Genomic DNA, 27,257 nt, shown 5'->3' with positions numbered 1-27,257 from the left:
AACAATTGTAAAAACACAAAATCTCTATAAATCATAACATTTCTAAAACCTAAATTCTAAATTTTAGTTCATCATGATGCACTTTACTTTGGTATTAATAACATAAAATTAGATATACTACTATGAAATATCTGGTAATAAAATTGTAAAGTCTTCAGTTATCTGCCCCTAACTCTATCAGAATTTACTGTAGCAATAAAATATCTGGTAATAAAATTGTAAAGTCTAAAGTTATCTGCTCCTAACTCTATCAGAACTTACTGCAGCAATTAAATATCTGGTTATAAAATCTTAAAGTCTCCAGTTATCTGCCCCTAACTCTATATCAAAACTTATTGCAGCAATATAGTGCGGTGACAGAAGTGTAAAAAGTCGTCTAGATCGCGAGTTTAATCTCCCCAAATAACACACGGCTAAAAATGGTCTTAACTTAAAGACAAATATGTCTTCTTTAGTTTTTGCCCTGTCGTCAGAATTTCGTACGGTCACATTTTTCTAAAAAGTCGTTTTAATGACTAGTAGTATATTGGAGAGTTTCAACCCCCCTTTTTCAAAATGAAAAATTTTGTACGTTTGCTTACATTTAATTGAAATAGTTTTTCCTGAAGCCATTTTTATATGTCAAAATATTCTATTTAGTATTTTATTTTCTTCTAATCTATAAAATTTGCGAAGTTTGGACTGTTTAAAATTGAGGTAATTTTAATTGCAAATTCAGGCACAAACTTTAGTTTCTTCTTCATATTAGTAATAAAAATTATCCCATAATATTTTAAGCATATAGTATTTCATAAAACTAATAAACGATAAAAATTTCGGAACTAAAATATAAAAAAAAACCTTAAGAAATCAATGGACTAAAAACTTCAATTTCAACACGGAACTTAATCACTTGCCTTCCGTCACATTTTGTGTATTAGTCAATAATTTGCTCTCAACTGATATATGAAATTACTACTTTTTTCGCTATTATATACACACATTTTCAATTAAAGTGCACATATATGCCACATACTTTGTTTTTATATGTTTATATTCTATGTTTTTTTGTTATAAAACATCAAATATACTTTGTCAGAAAAGTCTTATTGTAAAATCAAAATAATTGACGGATAGTTTCAGTAAATATTCCGTGATATGTCAAGTCCGTTGCAACTTGCTCCAATAAGTCCAAAGAAAAGACAAAAGTCGTTCAATTTTATGCAGTGCTTAATATGCGAAAAAAAAAAAACTCGACTGGAATTTTGAGTCAATTTACCCATATAGGGAAGTCGATTTTTGTATCTGCATCGAATAAAAGATTGGATGAGGTGAACATCAAGATGTTTCATGCACAGGCACTTGTTTCTGTCAATATGGTGCAATTATCCATACCCGTACGAAAAATCACCCTTGTGATATTCCGTACGGGTATGGATAGTAAACCCCATATTGACAGAAACAGGTGCCTGTGATTTCATGCGATAGCTGTTAATTCGAAGAACTCCATGCAGGCAGTTTATCATCGTTCATGCTACAAAAGTTACACAAGTTAACATATTTGTGCCCCCTTTTAGAGCGAGGAAGCTTCTTATCTGATATTTAATGACGACATACAATTATCGGACTGTTGTCCCCCAGTTTCGAGTATTTGTATGCGTTCAACTGGAGCGCTTGTATATTTTGTTGCAACAAAACATTTTAGAAATATCAAAAACTACTCGAGTTTGAATCAGATGAGCGTATGAAGAATGTTTTATCCGTGTCAGATAAAGTTAAAATTGAAATAGTTTTTCCGTCTATCTTTTAAATTTCAAGCACTCTGTCATTTTGGTTGCATTACAAATCATTTGCTAAAAACGAAAAAAGACCAACAAAAATCCAAACCCGTGGAAGCAGATATCTCAGATCACGATACTGCTTTTACTAATTTTATTTTGGCTATTGACAACGATTTAATGGTCATTCCTCATGACACCGTTACTTGATAAATATAGATCTTTTCTTCCGACTGACTCTAATTTAAAATATTCTACTTGTAACATGCGGTCTAAACTTATTGATTTATATAGAAATTCAGTTGTCAAACAACTTCAACAAGTTCAAGGCAAATATAACATAATATATAGTAGCAAAATAACTATTTGAGATGCCATATCAGCTGCTAGGCAATTGAAAACTGACCTCAAAATCTCAATGTCAACGGTAATAGACACAAATAACGGACAGATATTTCATTCCGCTGCAAGTATACTTAGAAAAGACATCGGAACTCTAAAGAAGAATACATAACTTCGGATGAATTGTCTCTTCCTTCTTCAATTCAGTCAATGCCTTCATATTTATTGCAATTCATTTTATAGTTACTCGATCAAACTGAATACAACCAAGACTATTCTCAGGAAATGGCACCAGAGAAATTGCGTAAATGCTAAGCAATTGTTAAGTCAATCGTTTGTGTGACCAATTTTGTTTTACTCTTTTTCATTTAGGATTGGCTTTACAAATGTACCATTAATGTTCAAAACACCTTGTTGAAACATTGAATGCCAATGGATTTTATGCTTCTTAAAGTAAAGTGCGACCCTATCTAATGTGTTGCCAACCATGAAATTGAGCGAATTCAAGATAGTGTGTACATCTCGTATATTTGTTTCCTCAGCATCTTTGCAGACACGCATATGGATGTCATCAGACCTTCCTAAACCCCCTTTTAGATCTCTGTTAAATCTTGGATGAATTGATAGGGATGGTTTGAAGCTGGTATTTTTTTTAGGAACAAATGTCTTCGGACTTCCTACAATACCTTGTCTATACTTGTAAAAAAAACCTCAAAATAACGTGTTTGCTTTGAGAAGAACCTTTCATGTGTCTTGTCATGTCTTGTGACGGTTGATCAAAATGAAGATGATGAAGATAACGGTTGATTTGGTATAAAGCTTGCTGCACTGGTACACCCAGGTTAGGGGAGTGTTGGCGCGTCCTTAGAAAAGTTAAACCCCGCCACATTCTGTATGTGTCAGTTTCAAGTCACGAGACGGTAATGCAGTGTTTGTTGTTTGTTTCTATATACTATATTTGTGTGTTTCTAATTTATTTTGTACATTGATCGGGCCGTTATATTTTTCGTTTGTTTTACATTATTTATTTCGGGAATTGAAGACTTTGCAGTATGAATTTTACTCATTGCTGAAGCCCGTACGGGACCTATAATTGTAAGTTAATTTATGTCTCATTTGCAATCATATCACATCTTTTTTTTTATATGGAATACATTTGAAGTTTGTGGTACGTTGCAAGGAAAAAAAGGGGGGATATAGGTACAAAACCTATAATGTAATAGATTTTAACCAGAGTAAAATATACAACAACAGATAATACTATGGAAGCAGTAATAATTGTGAAAAAAACCAAAAGCAACCAGTAGTCTATAAAAAAAACCTGAAGTATCCGCAAATTCAATTTTAGGTTATATTTGACTGTAGTGTTCTATTGCTTTGGTTTGATACCTCACCCAATATGATAGTTTAAAAAATAATTTTAAAGTATTGTCCTGCATGACACTTGATGTTTACCTGAAATTGAAATTTGTCATAAGGTTAAGGTGCTCTAAACATTTTAAAGGTTGAAAACTTGATTTTTGAAGTTTTGTTTATAAAACGTCGTTTTATGAATTTTTTTGATAAAAAAAATCTCAATGATTAAGGTTTATGTATAATAACAAACATTACTAAAGCCAAAACAGTATCATTTGTATTTAGGTAGAGTTTAGAAATTTAAAAAAAATGTCAAAATTGGAACCTTCCCAAATTTTCACAGATTTTTACATATGACTTTGACCTCAATTTTAAAAAAAAGTGACCATATCAAGTCTTGACGACAGGCATATTATTATAGTACACGATTTCTTCTTTCCAATGATATATTATATAGGTGTGTGTTCGGTGGGGAGATTAAATTCAAAAAAATCTGCCTTCAGTCACCGCACTAATAAACTATCTGGTAATAAAATCATAAAGTCTCCAGTTATCTGCCCCTAACTCTAGTCTTTATCAGAACTTACTGTAGCAATGAAATATCTGGTAATAAAATCTTAGTTTCCAGTTATCTGCCCCTAACTCTATATCAGAACTTACTGTAGCAATAAAATATCTGGTAATAAAATAATATTCTCCAGTTATCTTCCCCTAACTCTTTCAGAACTTGCTGTAGCAATAAAATATCTGGTAATAAAATCATAAAGTCTCAAGTTATCTGCCCCTAACTCTATCAGAACTTACTGTAGCAATAAAATATCTGGTTATCTGCCCCGAACTCTATCAGAACTAACCGTAGCAATAAAATATCTGGTAATAAAATCGTGAAGTCTCCAGTTATCTGCCCCTAACTCTATCAGAACTTGCTGTAGCAATAAAATATCTGGTAATAAAATCGTAAAGTCTCCAGTTATCTGCCCCTAACTCTATCAGAACTTACTGTAGCAATAAAATATCTGGTAATAAAATCGTAAGTCTCCAGTTATCTGCCCCTAACTATATCAGAACTTACTGTAGCAATGAAATATCTGGTAATAAAATCATAAAGTCTCCAGTTGTCTGAGCCTAACTCAGACTCTGTTGCACTTCTCATTGGTGTGATCGGAGGGTGATCCCCAGCGTCTGTTCCTTTCCTTAAAATAAACAACACATTTGTCAGGTAAATAGTACAATGATTATGAAAATCACAATTTTGACTAATTTGATAATTTTGACCCGCAGTTGACCTTGATCATATGTTCAAACTAATATATTTGCTTTTGTTATGCAGTGTTTAAGCTATAAAAGTAACCACTGCAAAAAAAACCCAAATATTTCATAAAATCTAAGACAAGTAAAAGTGATAGTAAAGAACTCCTTATCAATTATAGCTACCCTTTAATTACTGCATAGTTACCTTGGTTTCTGTATACCAGTACTCAATAGTTCCCTGACAATAGTTCCCCAATCAGGTGATGACTGCTGTTGCCTCAATGTCCCCCTGTAATCATCAATATCAATGTTAAACAAGATGAATATTATTTATTAATTAAAGTTATACCTCTGAATAAAAAAAATACCAACATTAAACATAGGTGAAAGTTATAATTTAGAGAAGTAGAGAGCAACATAACAGTAGATGGTCATAAAGTGACAGATAATTGTATACATTAATATAGAGTGGAGGAATCGGCCACAATCACCAGTATTCATGGTGAGAGTCACTAACAAGTATACATTAATATAGAGTGGAGGAATCGGCCACAATCACCAGTATTCACTGTGAGAGTCACTAACAAGTATACGTTAATATAGAGTGGAGGAATCAGCCACAATCACCAGTATTCATGGTGAGAGTCACTAACAAGTATACATTGATATAGAGTGGAGGAATCAGCCACAATCACCAGTATTCATGGTGAGAGTCACTAACAAGTATACATTAATATAGAGTGGAGGAATCAGCCACAATCACCAGTATTCACAGTGAGAGTCACTAACAAGTATACATTAATATAGAGTGGAGGAATCAGCCACAATCACCAGTATTCATAATGAGAGTCACTAACAAGTATACATTGATATAGAGTGGAGGAATCAGCCACAATCACCAGTATTCATGGTGAGAGTCACTAACAAGTATACATTGATATAGAGTGGAGGAATCAGCCACAATCATCAGTATTCACAGTGAGAGTCACTAACAAGTATACATTGATATAGAGTGGAGGAATCAGCCACAATCACCAGTATTCATGGTGAGAGTCACTAACAAGTATACGTTAATATAGAGTGGAGGAATCAGCCACAATCACCAGTATTCACAGTGAGAGTCACTAACAAGTATACATTGATATAGAGTGGAGGAATCAGCCACAATCACCAGTATTCATGGTGAGAGTCACTAACAAGTATACATTGATATAGAGTGGAGGAATCAGCCACAATCACCAGTATTCATGGTGAGAGTCACTAACAAGTATACATTGATATAGAGTGGAGGAATCGGCCACAATCACCAGTATTCACGGTGAGAGTCACTAACAAGTATACGTTAATAAATATAGAGTGGAGGAATCAGCCACAATCACCAGTATATGGTGAGAGTCACTAACAAGTATACATTAATATAGAGTGCAGAAATCAGCCACAATCACCAGTATTCACGGTGAGAGTCACTAACAAGTATACATTAATATAGGGAGGAGGAATCGGCCATAATCACCAGTATTCACGGTGAGAGTCACTAACAAGTATACATTAATATAGAGTGGAGGAATCAGCCACAATCACCAGTATTCACAGTGAGAGTCACTAACAAGTATACATTAATATAGAGTGGAGGAATCAGCCACAATCACCAGTATTCATGGTGAGAGTCACTAACAAGTATACATTGATATAGAGTGGAGGAATCAGCCACAATCACCAGTATTCATGGTGAGAGTCACTAACAAGTATACATTGATATAGAGTGGAGGAATCAGCCACAATCACCAGTATTCACGGTGAGAGTCACTAACAAGTATACATTTATATAGAGTGGAGGAATCTGCCACAATCACCAGTATTCATGGTGAGAGTCACTAACAAGTATACATTGATATAGAGTGGAGGAATCTGCCACAATCACCAGTATTCATAATGAGAGTCACTAACAAGTATACATTGATATAGAGTGGAGGAATCAGCCACAATCACCAGTATTCACAGTGAGAGTCACTAACAAGTATACATTAATATAGAGTGCAGAAATCAGCCACAATCACCAGTATTCACAGTGAGAGTAACTAACAAGTATACATTGATATAGAGTGGAGGAATCAGCCACAATCACCAATATTCACGGTGAGAGTCACTAACAAGTATACATTAATATAGAGTGGAGGAATCAGCCACAATCACCAGTATTCACAGTGAGAGTCACTAACAAGTATACATTGATATAGAGTGGAGGAATCAGCCACAATCACCAGTATTCATGGTGAGAGTCACTAACAAGTATACATTGATATAGAGTGGAGGAATCAGCCACAATCACCAGTATTCATGGTGAGAGTCACTAACAAGTATACATTGATATAGAGTGGAGGAATCAGCCACAATCACCAGTATTCACGGTGAGAGTCACTAACAAGTATACATTTATATAGAGTGGAGGAATCTGCCACAATCACCAGTATTCATGGTGAGAGTCACTAACAAGTATACATTGATATAGAGTGGAGGAATCTGCCACAATCACCAGTATTCATAATGAGAGTCACTAACAAGTATACATTGATATAGAGTGGAGGAATCAGCCACAATCACCAGTATTCACAGTGAGAGTCACTAACAAGTATACATTAATATAGAGTGCAGAAATCAGCCACAATCACCAGTATTCACAGTGAGAGTAACTAACAAGTATACATTGATATAGAGTGGAGGAATCAGCCACAATCACCAATATTCACGGTGAGAGTCACTAACAAGTATACATTAATATAGAGTGGAGGAATCAGCCACAATCACCAGTATTCACAGTGAGAGTCACTAACAAGTATACATTGATATAGAGTGGAGGAATCAGCCACAATCACCAGTATTCACAGTAAGAGTCACTAACAAGTATACATTGATTTAGAGTGGAGGAATCAGCCACAATCACCAGTATTCACGGTGAGAGTCACTAACAAGTATACATTAATATAGAGTGGAGGAATCAGCCACAATCACCAGTATTCACGGTGAGAGTCACTAACAAGTATACATTAATATAGAGTGGAGGAATCAGCCACAATCACCAGTATTCACGGTGAGAGTCACTAACAAGTATACATTAATATAGAGTGGAGGAATCAGCCACAATCACCAGTATTCACGGTGAGAGTCACTAACAAGTATACATTGATATAGAGTGGAGGAATCAGCCACAATCACCAGTATTCACGGTGAGAGTCACTAACAAGTATACATTAATATAGAGTGGAGGAATCAGCCACAATCACCAGTATTCATGGTGAGAGTCACTAACAAGTATACATTGATATAGAGTGGAGGAATCAGCCACAATCACCAGTATTCATGGTGAGAGTCACTAACAAGTATACATTAATATAGAGTGGAGAAATCAGCCACAATCACCAGTATTCATGGTGAGAGTCACTAACAAGTATACATTGATATAGAGTGGAGGAATCAGCCACAATCACCAGTATTCATGGTGAGAGTCACTAACAAGTATACATTGATATAGAGTGGAGGAATCAGCCACAATCACCAGTATTCATGGTGAGAGTCACTAACAAGTATACATTAATATAGAGTGGAGAAATCAGCCACAATCACCAGTATTCATGGTGAGAGTCACTAACAAGTATACATTAATATAGAGTGGAGGAATCGGCCACAATCACCAGTATTCACGATGAGAGTCACTAACAAGTATACATTAATATAGAGTGGAGGAATCAGCCACAATCACCAGTATTCACGGTGAGAGTCACTAACAAGTATACATTAATATAGAGTGGAGGAATCAGCCACAATCACCAGTATTCACGGTGAGAGTCACTAACAAGTATACATTGATATAGAGTGGAGGAATCAGCCACAATCACCAGTATTCACGGTGAGAGTCACTAACAAGTATACATTGATATAGAGTGGAGGAATCAGCCACAATCACCAGTATTCATGGTGAGAGTCACTAACAAGTATACATTAATAAAGAGAGGAGGAATCGGCCACAATCACCAGTATTCACAGTGAGAGTCACTAACAAGTATACATTAATATAGAGTGGAGGAATCAGCCACAATCACCAGTATTCACAGTGAGAGTCACTAACAAGTATACATTAATATAGAGTGGAGGAATCTGCCATAATCACCAGTATTCACGGTGAGAGTCACTAACAAGTATACATTAATATAGAGTGGAGGAATCAGCCACAATCACCAGTATTCACGATGAGAGTCACTAACAAGTATACATTAATATAGAGTGGAGGAATCAGCCACAATCACCAGTATTCACAGTGAGAGTCACTAACAAGTATACATTGATTTAGAGTGGAGGAATCTGCCACAATCACCAGTATTCACAATGAGAGTCACTAACAAGTATACATTGATTTAGAGTGGAGGAATCTGCCACAATCACCAGTATTCACAATGAGAGTCACTAACAAGTATACATTGATTTAGAGTGGAGGAATCAGCCACAATCACCAGTATTCATGGTGAGAGTCACTAACAAGTATACATTGATATAGAGTGGAGGAATCAGCCACAATCACCAGTATTCACGGTGAGAGTCACTAACAAGTATACATTGATATAGAGTGGAGGAATCAGCCACAATCACCAGTATTCACAGTGAGAGTCACTAACAAGTATACATTAATATAGAGTGGAGGAATCTGCCACAATCACCAGTATTCACAGAAAGAGTCACTAACAAGTATACATTGATTTAGAGTGGAGGAATCTGCCACAATCACCAGTATTCACGGTGAGAGTCACTAACAAGTATACATTAATATAGAGTGGAGGAATCAGCCACAATCACCAGTATTCATGGTGAGAGTCACTAACAAGTATACATTAATATAGAGTGGAGGAAACTGCGACAATCACCAGTATTCACGGTGAGAGTCACTAACAAGTATACATTGATATAGAGTGGAGGAATCTGCCACAATCACCAGTATTCACAGTGAGAGTAACTAACAGTGATCCTTTAAAGGTCATAAGCTAACAGATATATAAAAAAATTAAAATGTGATTTTGTTTGTTTGTTCAATCAATAATGAAAAAAGATAATGATTTGCTTTTAGCAGCCAGTTTATTTCAATTTTGTCAAAACAAGATAAGAAAATCACTAGTGAATTATTCACTTGCAAGGAAAAGTATGTCAACATTGAAAGTAATACAAAGGTGAACAATTTGGTGACTGATTCAATCGACAAAAAAAAAAACCAACTCTTATACAGATAAAAACAAAGATGGACTTATTTTTTTAAACCTTTAAAAAGGTTGAAATTAAACAGACCTAGAAAAATCCAATTGCATATGGTCACAATCTATTTATACTTATGTTTATTTAGAGTTATGACCAGTTGGCAGTCTTATAAGGTTAAATAGATGGATTATAGACTAAAGTACATACTAACTACTGATATATTATTTACTCCATGCTTTGTTTATAATTCATTTTAGACTTATTGTAATTTGGATATACAGTTTAGTTTGTTATAAATCAAATATGAGAATTTGAGTAAAATTGGTGAAGTGGAATCTGACCGCTAATGCCCCTTTCACTAATTATATAATTCATCTTTTGTCAGCTATTTCAATTTACAGTATTGGTGTGATTACAGAGAGATAAGGCTTTCACATTAATAATCAGAATATTGCATTGTTTCCGTTCTAGGATAACTTATGAAATAACTTACACTAAATCAAAGTTCTCAGGATATTGTGTTGTTTCAGTTCTAGGATAACTTATGAAATAACTTACACTAAATCAAAGTTTTCAGGATATTGTGTTGTTTCCGTTCTAGGATAACTTATGAAATAACTTACACTAAATCAAAGTTCTCAGGATATTGTGTTGTTTCAGTTCTAGGATAACTTATATAATAACTTACACTAAATCAAAGTTCTCAGAATATTGTGTTGTTTCAGTTCTAGGATAACTTATATAATAACTTACACTAAATCAAAGTTCTCAGGATATTGTGTTGTTTCTGTTCTAGGATAACTTATATAATAACTTACACTAAATCAAGGTTCTCAGGATATTGTATTGTTTCCGTTCTAGGATAACTTATATAATAACTTACACTAAATCAAGGTTCTCAGGATATTGTATTGTTTCCGTTCTAGGATAACTTATATAATAACTTACACTAAATCAAAGTTCTCAGGATATTGTGTTGTTTCAGTTCTAGAATAACTTATATAATAACTTACACTAAATCAAAGTTTTCAGGATATTGTGTTGTTTCAGTTCTAGGATAACTTATGTAATAACTTACACTAAATCAAAGTTCTCAGGATATTGTATTGTTTCTGTTCTAGGATAACTTATATAATAACTTACACTAAATCAAAGTTTTCAGGATATTGTGTTGTTTCAGTTCTAGGATAACTTATATAATAACTTACACTAAATCAAAGTTCTCAGGATATTGTGTTGTTTCTGTTCTAGGATAACTTATATATTTATAAATGTAATAACTTACACTAAATCAAAGTTCCCTGGATATTGTATTGTTTCCTTTCTAGAATAACTTATATAATAACTTACACTAAATCAAAGTTTTCAGGATATTGTGTTGTTTCCGTTCTAAGATAACTTATATATATATAAATGTAATAACTTACACTAAATCAAAGTTCCCTGGATATTGTATTGTTTCCGTTCTAGGATAACTTATATAATAACTTACACTAAATCAAAGTTCTCAGGATATTGTGTTGTTTCCGTTCTAGGATAACTTATATAATAACTTACACTAAATCAAAGTTCTCAGGATATTGTGTTGTTTCAGTTCTAGGATAACTTATATAATAACTTACACTAAATCAAAGTTTTCAGGATGTTGTGTTGTTTCCGTTCTAGGATAACTTATGAAATAACTTACACTAAATCAAAGTTCTCAGGATATTGTGTTGTTTCAGTTCTAGGATAACTTATATAATGACTTACACTAAATCAAAGTTCTCAGGATATGGTGTTGTTTCTGTTCTAGGATAACTTATATAATAACTTACACTAAATCAAAGTTCTCAGGATATTGTGTTGTTTCCGTTCTAGGATAACTTATATAATGACTTACACTAAATCAAAGTTCTCAGGATATTGTGTTGTTTCAGTTCTAGGATAACTTATATAATAACTTACACTAAATCAAAGTTCTCAGAATATTGTGTTGTTTCAGTTCTAGGATAACTTATATAATAACTTACACTAAATCAAAGTTCTCAGGATATTGTGTTGTTTCTGTTCTAGGATAACTTATATAATAACTTACACTAAATCAAGGTTCTCAGGATATTGTATTGTTTCCGTTCTAGGATAACTTATATAATAACTTACACTAAATCAAGGTTCTCAGGATATTGTATTGTTTCCGTTCTAGGATAACTTATATAATAACTTACACTAAATCAAAGTTCTCAGGATATTGTGTTGTTTCAGTTCTAGAATAACTTATATAATAACTTACACTAAATCAAAGTTTTCAGGATATTGTGTTGTTTCAGTTCTAGGATAACTTATGTAATAACTTACACTAAATCAAAGTTCTCAGGATATTGTATTGTTTCTGTTCTAGGATAACTTATATAATAACTTACACTAAATCAAGGTTCTCAGGATATTGTGTTGTTTCAGTTCTAGGATAACTTATGTAATAACTTACACTAAATCAAGGTTCTCAGGATATTGTGTTGTTTCAGTTCTAGGATAACTTATATAATAACTTACACTAAATCAAAGTTCTCAGGATATTGTGTTGTTTCAGTCCTAGGATAACTTATATATATATAAATGTAATAACTTACACTAAATCAAAGTTCCCTGGATATTGTATTGTTTCCTTTCTAGAATAACTTATATAATAACTTACACTAAATCAAAGTTTTCAGGATATTGTGTTGTTTCCGTTCTAAGATAACTTATATATATATATAAATGTAATAACTTACACTAAATCAAAGTTCCCTGGATATTGTATTGTTTCCGTTCTAGGATAACTTATATAATAACTTACACTAAATCAAAGTTCTCAGGATATTGTGTTGTTTCCGTTCTAGGATAACTTATATAATAACTTACACTAAATCAAAGTTCTCAGGATATTGTGTTGTTTCAGTTCTAGGATAACTTATATAATAACTTACACTAAATCAAAGTTTTCAGGATATTGTGTTGTTTCCGTTCTAGGATAACTTATATAATAACTTACACTAAATCAAAGTTCTCAGGATATTGTATTGTTTCTGTTCTAGGATAACTTATATAATAACTTACACTAAATCAAAGTTCTCAGAATATTGTGTTGTTTCAGTTCTAGGATAACTTATATAATAACTTACACTAAATCAAGGTTCTCAGGATATTGTGTTGTTTCCGTTCTAGGATAACTTATATAATAACTTACACTAAATCAAAGTTCTCCGGATATTGTGTTGTTTCAGTCCTAGGATAACTTATATAATAACTTACACTAAATCAAAGTTCTCAGGATATTGTGTTGTTTCCGTTCTAGGATAACTTATGTAATAACTTACACTAAATCAAAGTTCCCTGGATATTGTATTGTTTCCGTTCTAGGATAACTTATATATATATAAATGTAATAACTTACACTAAATCAAAGTTCCCTGGATATTGTATTGTTTCCTTTCTAGAATAACTTATATAATAACTTACACTAAATCAAAGTTCTCAGAATATTGTGTTGTTTCAGTCCTAGGATAACTTATATATATATAAATGTAATAACTTACACTAAATCAAAGTTCCCTGGATATTGTATTGTTTCCTTTCTAGAATAACTTATATAATAACTTACACTAAATCAAAGTTCTCAGAATATTGTGTTGTTTCCGTTCTAGGATAACTTATATAATAACTTACACTAAATCAAAGTTTTCAGGATATTGTGTTGTTTCTGTTCTAGGATAACTTATATAATAACTTACACTAAATCAAAGTTCTCAGAATATTGTGTTGTTTCTGTCCTAGAATAACTTATATAATAACTTACACTAAATCAAAGTTCTCAGGATATTGTGTTGTTTCTGTTCTAGGATAACTTATGTAACCTTGTGTATACAATCTTTCAGCTACCTGCATTGTATGCTGTGGACTAATACCTGTAAAACCATTCATATAATTTTTGATAAAGAAAATAAAAATTCTGCTATATTTGTATCCTGTAACAACCTTAATTTTAAATGAAATCAAATTTTTTATCAAGCACCATTAAATTTGGGGAAAAATTTCATCAAGTGAGCTACTGCTCACGGAGGAAACCCCCGACCAATTACTTCGCGTTAAACAGGAAGTTGCTGAGCGATGAATCTGAAATCTCATCAGAACAGTATAGCTGACTTATATAAAAACTAAAACCAAGTTTTAAAAATCCTTGTAATGCAGTTCCTGAGAAAAATGTGACGAAAGCATTCAGCTTGGATGTCATGTAAAAAAATAATGTAAGTGTTTTCCATAACAGGAAGTTGTTACGAGATGAATTTGAAAACGCAACACATTGTTAAACTAACTTACATAAACCTTGAAACCAAATTTCCGAAATCTTTGTAATGTAGTTCCTGAGAAAAATGTGACAAAAATGTAAGTGTTCAGTTAACAGAAAGTGTTGAGTTGTGGTTCTGAAAGCACATCAAATGGTATAGCTGACTTATATAAACCCTGAAACCAAATTTAGAAAGCCTTGTAAATTAGTTCCTGAGATACATATTCATTGAGACTGACGGGTGGATGGCTGATGGATAGACAGAGGTAAAACAGTAAACCCCCACTTTTTTAAATCGGGGGTATAGCTATATTATCATTAAGACAGAAGGCCCTCTAGTTTCTGTACTTGTTGGAATCTTATATTGAAAGCACCTCTTTTTTATTTACTATGACATCACAGTTGTGTAGCTTTAAAACATATTCACAGAAGTTAATTAATTTCCATTATAATTGGCAATATCTAAAGAGAAAGTTCTTACAACAAACAACATGGACAAATTGATGATTTTCTGTTATAGTTTTAAATTTAGATTTCATTTGCATCAAGACTTGAAGAGTGGAAAACAGAAAAAAAAACAAGGCTAATCAAGAATCTTCACCAGGATATATACTGAAACAATCCATTTATATCTTTTTTAATAAATGCTCCTTATTTGTTTAAATAAAAAACTTACTGCGACTTGTCTTTAATAACAAATAGTGATTATAACAAAATTTAAACTTCCCTTTAAGTTTTAAAAACAAACTGGACTTAATATTTTATATTTGTGCATTTTACCTAGTCCAGAACTAGCTGATCGTAACATTTCTATAGTATTTAGAGCTTGTGGTCGACCTTTGAACTTTTCCTCTTGTACAACCTTTGTAACTCTGTAATAAATTCATGAACAAAAATTATGTATTTTAGAAAGAAAAGATAGGACAATCAAAAGTATAAATATGAACTTCAACTTTCATTCAGAAAAAAATTATTGTCATGTTGTTAACAAGCTAGCTCAGAAATTGATAGTTTCAGCCGGCCAGTCTTTGCTCTTTTTGCTGTTTACATTTAACCTAGATCATATACTATTCTAAATTACAGCCCAAAACTATAAAATTGATATTTCATGGCAATAATTCTAACATTGTTGACAGATTCTGAGGGTAGATACAACTTGTCCATCTTGTCATGCTGATCCTTTTTTATAATTTTACACCTAGCTCATCAAGTTTTCACAATAACAGCCAATAACTGAAAAAAGTTTGGATATTTCAGGGGCAATAACTTCAAAACATGTACCGGTAAACATTTTTTTCTCCGGTTGTATGCAATTTGTCATGCTGATAATTTTGGCATTTTACACTGTTAAGCAAGTTTCTATAGGAATAATACAATCTATTATGCAGTTTTAGAGGAGTATATTTTACAAATATCAGACAGACGTAAAGTGATAGCAAAAGTTCAAATTCTGTTACATTCTTACCTTGCTGAGTCAGCAGATTTTATCATATTAAGGAACATCTGTGCTACTTCTTTATCAAAGATTCTGACTCTGTCCCAGTCCAGATAAATACTCCGTCCACCAGGGTGAGCTATCTGTAATATGGACCATGTTTTACAGAAGATTTCACATACAAATGGCCTCTTAGGTGACAGATTTACTGTTATAAAATAAGGCTTTTAGTTTTTTTGCATTTGAATTGTCTCCCATTTTTTATGTCAGACCCTTTTAAAGCTTACTATAAGGTACGGGGTTTTCTCATTGTTGAAGGCCTAACAATGAACTATAAGGTACGGGGTTTTCTCATTGTTGAAGCCCTAACAATGAACTATAAGGTATGGGGTTTTCTCATTGTTGAAGGCCTAACAATGAACTTTAAGGTATGGGGTTTTCTCATTGTTGAAGGCCTAACAATGAACTATAAGTTATGGGGTTTTCTCATTGTTGAAGGCCTAACAATGAACTATACGGTATGGGGTTTTCTCATTGTTGAAGGCCTAACAATGAACTATACGGTATGGGGTTTTCTCATTGTTGAAGGCCTAACAATGAACTATACGGTACGGGGTTTTCTCATTGTTGACGGCCTAACAATGAACTATACGGTACGGGGTTTTCTCATTGTTGAAGGCCTAACAATGAACTATACGGTACGGGGTTTTCTCATTGTTGAAGGCCTAACAATGAACTATACGGTATGGGGTTTTCTCATTGTTGAAGGCCTAACAATGAACTATACGGTATGGGGTTTTCTCATTGTTGAAGGCCTAACAATGAACTATACGGTATGGGGTTTTCTCATTGTTGAAGGCCTAACAATGAACTATACGGTATCGGTTTTTCTCATTGTTGAAGGCCTAACAATGAACTATACGGTATGGGGTTTTCTCATTGTTGAAGGCCTAACAATGAACTATACGGTATGGGGTTTTCTCATTGTTGAAGGCCTAACAATGAACTATAAGGTATGGGGTTTTCTCATTGTTGAAGGCCTAACAATGATCTATACGGTATGGGGTTTTCTCATTGTTGAAGGCCTAACAACGACCTATAAGGTATGGGGTTTTCTCATTGTTGAAGGCTTAAAATGACCTATAAGGTATGGGGTTTCTCATTGTTGAAGGCCTAACAATGAACTATAAGGTATGGGGTTTTCTCATTGTTGAAGGCCTAACAATGAACTATACGGTATGGGGTTTTCTCATTGTTGAAGGCCTAACAACGACCTATAAGGTATGGGGTTTTCTCATTGTTGAAGGCTTAAAATGACCTATAAGGTATGGGGTTTCTCATTGTTGAAGGCCTAACAACGACCTATAAGGTATGGGGTTTTCTCATTGTTGAAGGCCTAACAACGACCTATAATTGCTTTTATCCTCCTTCCCTTTGCCTATATAACTAAGTTCAACCACTCTGATATTTTACCATTGTGTATTGATTATTTTACATTGGATACCAATTTTCATGGCTATTGTGGTTACCTGGAAATTTTTTCTATTGTAATTTATGAAGAATTTGGCGATACAACAAAATCAAATATCAATCCAAAAAAAATGGTACCAACAAAAATAAATGAATAAACATGTACAGTATACCATATATCTGTTTTTTTTGCGTGTGTTTAATTTTAATTTACATCTGTTCTTTAAACATTTCATAGATAAAACTGTTAATTATAGAATTAATATTTTATGTACACTCATTTAACCCTAAAGGAAACATTACATTTGTATGTAAAATCTGTCTTTTGTGTTGATTGGAAAATCAAAAGAGTATGTTTAATTAATTGAGATATCTTGTTTTTTTAATAATTAAATTTGCTAATACATATCATATCTTTGACAACACAGAAGTTAGTTACATGTTCAAAAATGTTAATTACCGACGCCTATTGATTGTTGTCATAACTCGATAGTGTAAAAATTCAATTAAAATATATCACATTTTAACGGATATTTACACATATATGCTTTCAAAATTATCTGTTATACATGCACAAACTTGCATAAAATCATAATTTTTTACCATGCCACAATGGACATGATTAAAGATCTATGATAATGTGTATTTAAGTTTGTAGTACACATATATATATGAAATCAATTATCTGCCAGTCATTTACATTTTATGTTTAACTGTACATCTTTAACAATATAATACAGTATTTTTTTGCGTGTATTTTCCCATTAAGCAAAAATTTAACCTTCCTATTTTGTCATCAAATCACCAAAAAAAGCTGACTCGAAAAAAACCTGATATACGGTATCTTTTGTAAACTATCAGCATATATATATATGTTTATATTCAAATCATTTGATCATAGTTTTCTCATTGGCAATCATCCAACATCTTCTTACTTTCATCAATAGACTAACCTGTAAGTTAATGACCCAGTAGGCCTCTGGTTTAAAAGATTGTATCTTATCATGTCTGTCCACACATAATCCTAAGGTAGGTGTCTGGCAGGGTCCATAAGATATCAGGGTACTGTCTAAATCTCCATATTTACCCTACAAATAGAATACTATAGATATCAGGGTACTGTCTAAATCTCCATATTTACCCTACAAATAGAATACTATAGATATCAGGGTACTGTCTAAATCTCCATATTTACCCTACAAATAGAATACTATAGATATCAGGGTACTGTCTAAATCTCCATATTTACCCTACAAATAGAATAGCTACAGATCTATAAGTTAAAAAGGAGAGATGCAGTGTAAAAAAAGGCAATGGTCTACATTTATTGAAATGTTTGTTGACTAATATGTTGACTGCCTGTTGTTTTCTGGTCTGTAGGAGTGGTTGTTTTCTGGTCTTTATAGTTGGCAATCCTGTTTGTTTAAGATATATTTGACACATATTGATAATAAACAGCTGCGCCATGAGCGCATGATACGCCGGACGTCTGGTGTGAAAGTTTTTAGCAATAATCATAAATAGTTTCCGAGAAAGTTTTTAGCAATAATCATAAATAGTTTCCGAGAAAGTTTTTAGCAATAATCATATATTGTTTTTCAGATACGGCGGGACATGTGAAACATCCCCCCCCCCCCCCCCCCCCCCCCCTCTTTCTCTTTTTTTTTAAACGAAAAACTAAATATCACTAAAATAAAATTTTGAATCAAAACCAAAAAGTATACAGATCTTTAGATTAATATAACAAAGAAGTGTGTAAAGTTTAAAGCAATAATCATAAATTGTTTTTGAGGTACGGCACGATATGTAAAAACAAGAGTGCACACGCTGAAATGTCTCGCCTTCTATACTAATCATTGATATTATGTCGATAGTCCTAAATATAAAGCTAAGCTTTATTACAACTGTCACATAAACTTAACATTAACCAAGATAACTAAACAAAGACCAATGAACCTTGAAAAAGAGGTCCAGGTCAGATGAACCATGCCAGGCAGACAGGTACAGCTAACAATGCTTCTATACAACATATATAGTTGACACATTACTTATAGTTTAAGAAAAATAGACCAAAACACAAAAACTTAACACTGTGCAATGAACCATGAGAATGAGGTCATGGTTAAATAAAACCTGCTCGACTGACATAAAGATCATAAAATATTTCTTGTTAAAATCCTTATTCTTTCTATTATATTTCCAGAAACATCTAATCTTTTTCACTTTAGATACATTTATTTTGTTTCTATGTTGATAAAACATTTATTAATAACAATAAACATTACAATACTAATTAATATCAAATAGTGGTATTAATAAGAAACATTTATTGAATCCAGTACTTTTCATACATTTCGTTTTCAGTTCATGTTTATATGTCTTTTTTTTTTTTTTTTTCAAAGTAAATATCTTTTATTATATATCTGCTGCTTTAACAATTTACTCGGATTACAGCGAGTATCCCTGTAATTAGTTACTGAATTTCCAGGGAAAAAGTTCAGTAAAGTATTAACGTGTTTACATCTTTGACCCAGTTAATTGTACTTGACCTTTTGTGCTGGATTAGGTACAAATCATTGTCCGAAAGCTAGTGCAAAAGGAAGCACATGTTTGTTGTGAAAATAAATTTTTGGATTAGATAAAACTTGTTTGGTAAGTGTTATTTACTATTCGTTAACGATTTTGTCATAGAAACAAAATAAATGTATCTAAAGTGAAAAAGATTAGATGTTTCTGGAAATATAATAGAAAGAATAAGGATTTTAACATGTGATTTGATACCAACAAAGTGAACATACACACAATATATTACTTGATGATATTCGGTGTAAATTTAACAAATCAGTGTTGAATTATAATCATTTTAGTTTTATATATTACATTAAATAAAGTGTCTTGTTTGGTTTGTTTTTACATACAAAAAATGAAAAACCAACAACTACAACATACATGTACAATATAAAATCTAGCATAGCTATTGATTATCACACCACACAATTGTATACATTTCAATTACATATAATTTTGAATATTTTTAAGCATCTTACTTATTGTTTTATTTCTATACTCCATCAGATGATATCTGTATTTAAATTCTTGTTTAAAGAAGCTTATTTAATAAAATACAAATTTTATTCCAAAAAACTTTAAAATAAGTACATTCCATGAAATTGTGTTGATAAGTATCTGGTATCCCACACACTGAACACAGATTGGTGTTTTTAATTTTCCATGTGAAAAGATGTGTACCTACAGGTAGTATATAATGTAATAATTTCCATCGAACCATTTTTAATTTATTGTCTTCTAAATAATTAAAGATAAAATTTAATGTGTATTTAATTTTTGGTTGAATTTTATCTATATTTAGTTCTTTCCGCCATTTTGTAAACCCTATAGGAATATCTTTATTTACATTAGATAAGATGACATAAATATCTTTATTATTAATTTTTTGTAAATCATATATAATTGCGCCTTGTTTTAAACATAGTTGTTTTTTACAATTAACAATAGTTTTTAATGAGTTTTGTTTTTGTAATATATCTTTCCAATGATTTGGTATGCTCTTTCTTATTTGTATTATTTCTGCAATCCAATTTCTTTTACATTTTAACTTATTGAGTATTTTTTCTTTTGATATTCTTCCTCTGTCATCAATTATGTCATTTACATAGATTATGTTGTCTTTTATCCAATGATTAAAAACTAAACTGTGCCCATTTAACTTTATGTATTTGTTACCCCATATAATTTGTTGTCTAATGGTTCTAAAGTTTTCTGGTTTATTAGTTTGACCACCGCCATATTTTACCCAGGTTTTAAGTATTTCAAAGTAAAAATTAGGGATTTTGTTGTTTTTGATATTTATTGATTTTAAATTATCCAGATTCATGTGAAATATTAAAAAATTTGATCCATATTGATTAAAGTATAATGTGGGAATAATTTTCCAATTTGACTGTTCACCTTCTATTAATCTTTTTACCCATTTAATTTTTATTGCATCAATAAACTTGTCAATATCTATCATTCCAAGTCCTCCCTCAGTTTTTTTCATGTTAATTGTTTTTCTTTTAATTTTTTCTTTTTTATGGTCCCAAATGAATTCATAAATCATTTTTTTAAACTTAAATAGTGAATCTTTGTCGATATCAGTTACAGAAGCTAAATATGTTATATTTGGTATAACTAGAGATTTCACGACAGTTACTTTTCCGATCATTGTTAGCTTTCTTTTTTTCCATGAGTTAAGAATTTTTTCAGATTTTTGAAGTTGTTTTTCTATGTTTAAATTCATACATTGAGATTTATTATATCCAAAGTGAATGCCAAGGCTTTTAACAGTCTCTTTGCTCCAGTTAATATTCTCAAAATTGTCTTGAATATGTTTTAATTTTCCGAAACCTAATCCTTCAGTTTTACTTCGATTTAAAATAAGTCCTGATAGAGAACCAAATACTTCAATTATATTAAATGACTGAGATTTCATCTTTAGAGCAGAGAAACAATGTAGTATCATCAGCTAACTGGCTTATTATAAGGCTGTGCGTTTTTCCATCTAACTTTATATTTATTCCCTTAAGATTATTGTCGTTTCTTATTCTACAGGCTAATATTTCGACTGCAAAGACGAATAAAATGGCGCTTAAAGGACATCCTTGTCGAATTCCTCTAAAAATATTCAGTGGGCTTGAAATCCATCCATTATTAGAAATACATGCCTTGATATCTGCATACAAGGTTTTGACCCATCTTAACATAGAATTTTCTATACCAAATTTTGTTAGTGATTGATACATGAATTCCCACTCTAGGGAATCAAAGGCTTTGGAAAAATCTAGAAAAAGTATAGCTCCATCTATTTTTAACTTTTCTGCATGATCTATAATGTCTTGTATCTGACGTATATTAAAACCTATATAACGGTTTTTAATGTATCCATTTTGGTCACTGTGGATAATTTTTGACATCACAGGTTTTAATCTTTGGGCTAATGTATATGCAATAATTTTAACATCAACATTTAATAGTGTAATTGGTCTGTAATTACCTAATTCAGTGGGGTCTCCTTTTTTAAATATTAGAGAAATTAGGCCTATTTTTTGTGATTCAGATAACATTCCTTTTTTATAGCAATAATTAAAGCTTTGAATTGCATAATTCTTTAATTTGTCCCAAAATTCTCTATAAAACTCTACTGAGAGTCCATCTAGGCCTGGGGATTTATTTAATTTCATTTGAAAAATTGATTTTGTACATTCTTCTGTTGATAGAAGTCCATTTAGAGAATTGCTTTCTTCTTTACTTAATGATTGTTTAATATTTGTATCCTTAATATATGTGTTTATAAAATTTTTATCTGGTTTAGTGCTTGTGTAAAGCTTTTCATAATATTTCTTTTCTAAATTTAGTATTTCTGATTGTTTTGTAATTATCTCCCCTTTATCGTTTTTTAAATTTATTATATTTTTTCTTGTTTGTCTACTTTTCTCTAATCCTAGAAAAAATTTAGAATTCTTTTCCCCTTCTTCTATCCATTTTATTCTTGAACGTATTTGTGCACCTTTTGCTTTATAACTATAAAGAGATTCTATCTCACTTTCTAATAAATTGATTTCGTTCTTTTCTACTTCACTTGGTTTATTATTATCCTTTCTTTTCTGTAATGTTTTAAGTTTTTTTTCCAAATTTTGAATTTCATTTTTCCTTTGCCTAGATTTATTTTTGCAAAACTGTATCGTTGATTCTCTTACTTCAATTTTAAACAGGTCCCATAGTTGTGATAAATTTTCAGTGTAATTGCTTTTAAGTATAAAATAGTCTATAACTTTTTCTATTTTATCTTTATAAGATTTGTCAGTTAGTATGCTGTTGTTTATTTTAAAGAACCCTTTACCCTTATTATCATTGGACATGTTAATTTTCAATGAAATTGCCTGATGGTCTGTACTAGAAATTAGGGCTGGTCTTATATCTGTAGACTTTATCATAGTTCTCAATTCCTTACCCGTTAGAAAATAATCTATTCTACTTGCCTCATCGTCTTTATTTTTACGTTTCCATGTATATTGATATAGTTTCGGATGTAATTGTCTCCAAATATCTTCTAGTTTGTTTGTTTTTATTAAAGTTTTCAAACTATTTGTAATTTTTTGTTCTCTTTTTTTATTATTATTCTTTCTATCTGTACTACTCAATGTTTCATTCATATCTCCCCCTACTACTAAAATTCCGAGACTATGTTCTTCAATTATTTTATTTACATTTTTAAAGAAGATGTTTCGCTTTTTTTTCTCATTAGGTGCATATAAATTTATTAAAGAAAATATGTTGTTGTTTATTTCAACATTTACAAGAATTATGCGACCTTCTTGATCAGTAAAAGTATCAATTATCTTTGGGTTTATTGTTTTTTTAATAAATATAGCTACTCCTTTTGATTGTGTTGTGCCAAAACTGTGAAAAATATCTGCGTCATATTCATTACTTACTTTATTTTCTATTTCTTTAACAAAATGAGTTTCTTGGATAAAAAGTATATCTGTTTTTTTATATTTTAACCAAGTATAAAGCCTATTTCTTTTTTCTTTTTGGCCTAGTCCTTGACAATTTAAGGAACAGATATGTAAAGTTTTATTCATTATTCTTATATTTTTTGTAGCTTAAAGCGAGTATTTTAAAACTAAATACATTTGACAAACATACATGTATACAACAACAATAACATGCATAGTATAAGAAAATATATATATACATTAAGAACAACAGTATATTTAACATGATAATAATAACTATACATATAATAAATACATGATCTTTTATATATATTTTATCTATCCTAAAAATTGGACACCATTTCAGGAAAGGTGTACATGTTTTAAATAATTTGTGTAGGGATTTTCCCACATCTATAAATAGCCATAGTTTGCTCATGTAATTTCTATTAATTGTTTTTGTTCTGTTGAATTCTATTGGTTCTAATAATGCACTTATATTGCTATGTTTTGTTTTAGTTGAAGTTGATTGTATCAATTTTGTTTTTATTTTTGTAGGTACTTCGGATATATTCGACACCATTTGGTAACAGGATAAATTTTCTTGTTTCACAAGAAGACTAAAACTCTTGGATTTAGTGATGCTGAAGACTTTTACAAGAATACATACGTGTGTGAGCAATACTATTGCTGGATTTTGACTAGGAATTCCTTCCCAGTATCTATATCTGTGCGTGTATTTGTATAGTGATGCAATATATTGAAGCCAAAAGTTAATACGAACGAATTTACATGTACAGTGTGTTTTTTTCCAGATGTAATTATGATCTGCAGTTAAATGTTGCTGGATTACTGGTTGGTTCATGGATTTATTTTCCCAGCTGCATAAGATTGGAATTTTGAGATTCTTACTCCAGTAAAACTGTTGGAAGTTATATTTTGTTTGAAAACTGTTCTTTCTAGTATGATAATACATACATAAAGGAATCGATATTGCAAATTTATGGAATATTATTAGATATTTATTGTGTATAGGTCTGTTTATTAAAGAACATTCTTTAATTATGTTTGTATTCTTTGCATGATCCAGTTGATAACACAAACCAATACATTTTTTTTTTCTATTACTCTTTGACATTATGTTATAACATACAACATTAGTTCTTTTCTATTTTACTCTTCTTTCCATTACTTCTTGAAAGTATGAAATCTAATATTCCATCACAATCATCACTACATATTTTGGTATTTTTACTGTTTTTTTTTAATTTACATAAAAAGCATTGTCTTCAAGGTGGTTGTTTACCTTTAGGAATATGCTTGTCATACATATATGTATGAATAATAATAAAAATATATACAAACAAATCATTGTAAGCAAAAAAGTATATAGAGATGATAAACCAACAGAAAAAAAAGGAGTTAGCTACATAATTGTTTATACATGTTTATTTCTCCTTTTTAACTTTGTGTTTTTGGTTTGGTTGTTTGATTCTCTCTATCGAAAAGGTCTGTTGTAGGAGTTGTTGCAGACCTTTTTGAGACTTTATTTCCAGGAGTGGTTGCACTGGTTTGTTTCTCAACTAGAAATTGTTGCATTGAACTTTGTTTTTCGTCTTTCGAATCATTTTGACAAGTTGTCTTCTTTTTACCAGATTTTTTTTTAGCTTTTTTAGAACTTGGTGTTGCTGCATCTCCTGTATATTCGTCATTCTCTTCATTGGTGATTGATTGAAATGAAGGTTGAGATTGATGAGTAGGTACCTTTTGTGAATTTTTGTTTTGAGTTTTCTTCAGATCAAGAGTAAGCGTTTCCTGTGATTGTTCGTTAGGCATGTCCTGCATTTGTTCAACTTCAGGTTCATGTTGTTGAGCATGTGCAGCCTCATCATTGTTATTGTCATCAGTTTCTGAATCTGTGTTGTCATCATCAGTGTTTGTTGATTCGTTTTCATTATGTTCATTGTTGTTGTCTGAAAAGGGCTCTTCACATTCTGATTGTTTGTGTCCAGATTTTTTACATATATTACATGTCCAATCATTTGGACAATTGCTGATGAAGTGGCCCTTTTCGAGGCATTTTTTACAAACTATGTCGTCTCTGTTTTTAGTTGGCTGACCTTTATGTAAGATTGTTGCTCTGTAGTTTCCTATTGTTACTTGTCTTGGAAAAGGATGTTCCATCGGTTCACAATAAAATATTCGGTCTCCTGATAGGCAGTTTGTTATTAAGCCATCAACTCGTATGCGCTCCCTAAAGTATCTGTGTACTAGTATTTTACACCCTGCATTCTCTAAGAAATAGGTTATCTGACCATCGTCAGCCGAGCATGGAATGTCTTTTACTCGAATTTTAACGTGATCTGGGTTTACACTACCTTGGAATCTAGGGTTTTGTGAATAAAAATTCACCAAACGGTCTCTTACCACAATTCCTGATATTAGAAGCTTGCTGCGATCGTCTTTACTCTGTGTGTAGACTCGCCACATACCTCGAACTCTTTGAAGCGCTCTCAGATGGGAAGAGGGTATGAGTTGACCAATTATTTTGTAAAGTTCGTGATGCAAAAGGAAATCTTTGTCAGAGGGTTTTGGACCAAACATATCTGATTCCAATAAGAAAATTGGTTTCACACTCATGTCGTTGTTATTACCATTTTGGACTACCTTTGAATATGTTTCCGCCATTTTTTCTTTGTTTACAGTTGAGTTGGCACTGTCGAAATTCAATGATTTTGTCATTCCAAGACTCAAAAGAGCAAAGTAATTGTACCATATAATGGTTACTAATAGTTTTAAATACTGTTCTTTCAGAAATTTGACAAATTATCGTTACTAATGATTCAAAAATCTAAATTTTGTAAGAGCTCAGAAAAACTCCGTAGTGTCCACTGGGCCGCTTAGCACTTTCAATCTAAAAATCACAAGTAAACTGCGAGCTACTGCTCACTGATGATACCCCCGCCGCAAGTGGATAATATTAATAGTGTAAAAATATGCAAGTGTTCGGTAAACAGGAAGTTGTCGAGTGATGAATCTGAAAACGCATCACACGGTATAGCTGACTTATATAAATCCTGAAAAAAAATTTCAGAAATCCTTGTATTGTATTTCCTGAGAAAAATGTGACGAAAATTTTCAACTTGGCTATCATGTGTAAAATCGTACAAGTGTTCGGTAAACAGGAAGTTGTCAAGTGATCAATCTGAAAACGCATCACACGGTATAGCTGACTTAGATAAACCCTGAAACCAAATTACAGAAATCCTTGTATTGTAGTTCCTGAGAAAAATGTGACGAAAATTTTCAACTTGGCTATCATGTGTAAAATCATACAAGTGTTCGGTAAACAGGAAGTTGTCAAGTGATCAATCTAAAAACGCATCACAGGGTATAGCTGACTTAGATAAACCCTGAAACAAAATTTCAGAAATCCTTGTATTGTATTTCCTGAGAAAAATGTGACGAAAATTTTCAACTTGGCTATCATGTGTAAAATCGTACAAGTGTTCGGTAAACAGGAAGTTGTCAAGTGATCAATCTGAAAATGCATCACACGGTATAGCTGACTTAGATAAACCCTGAAACCAAATTACAGAAATCCT

General features: G+C 31.8%; 1 protein-coding gene and 1 long non-coding RNA gene across 2 annotated transcripts in view; one reads left to right on the top strand and one right to left on the bottom strand.

The window, feature by feature from the left end:
• The window catches only part of LOC143082084 (DNA topoisomerase 3-beta-1-like), a 77,906-nt gene that overhangs the window by 13,398 nt on the left and 37,251 nt on the right, over positions 1–27,257 (bottom strand). The window contains exons 5-10 of the mRNA XM_076257629.1: positions 18,109–18,243; positions 15,716–15,828; positions 15,031–15,122; positions 13,762–13,870; positions 4,912–4,995; positions 4,528–4,648 (exon numbers count right to left, since the gene is read on the bottom strand). Coding sequence (XP_076113744.1) covers positions 4,528–4,648; positions 4,912–4,995; positions 13,762–13,870; positions 15,031–15,122; positions 15,716–15,828; positions 18,109–18,243 — 654 coding nt within the window. The remainder of the gene's footprint in view (positions 1–4,527; positions 4,649–4,911; positions 4,996–13,761; positions 13,871–15,030; positions 15,123–15,715; positions 15,829–18,108; positions 18,244–27,257) is intronic.
• Positions 19,725–24,715, top strand: LOC143082083 (uncharacterized). The gene is made up of 2 exons (XR_012980269.1): positions 19,725–19,807; positions 24,211–24,715. It is a non-coding gene; the product is annotated as an uncharacterized LOC143082083 (long non-coding RNA).

Source organism: Mytilus galloprovincialis, chromosome 7 (genome assembly GCF_965363235.1).
Source record: "Mytilus galloprovincialis chromosome 7, xbMytGall1.hap1.1, whole genome shotgun sequence".
Lineage (NCBI taxonomy): Eukaryota > Metazoa > Mollusca > Bivalvia > Mytilida > Mytilidae > Mytilus > Mytilus galloprovincialis.
Note: the sequence above shows the minus strand (reverse complement) of the source record. Positions and strands in the feature narration are given on the sequence as shown.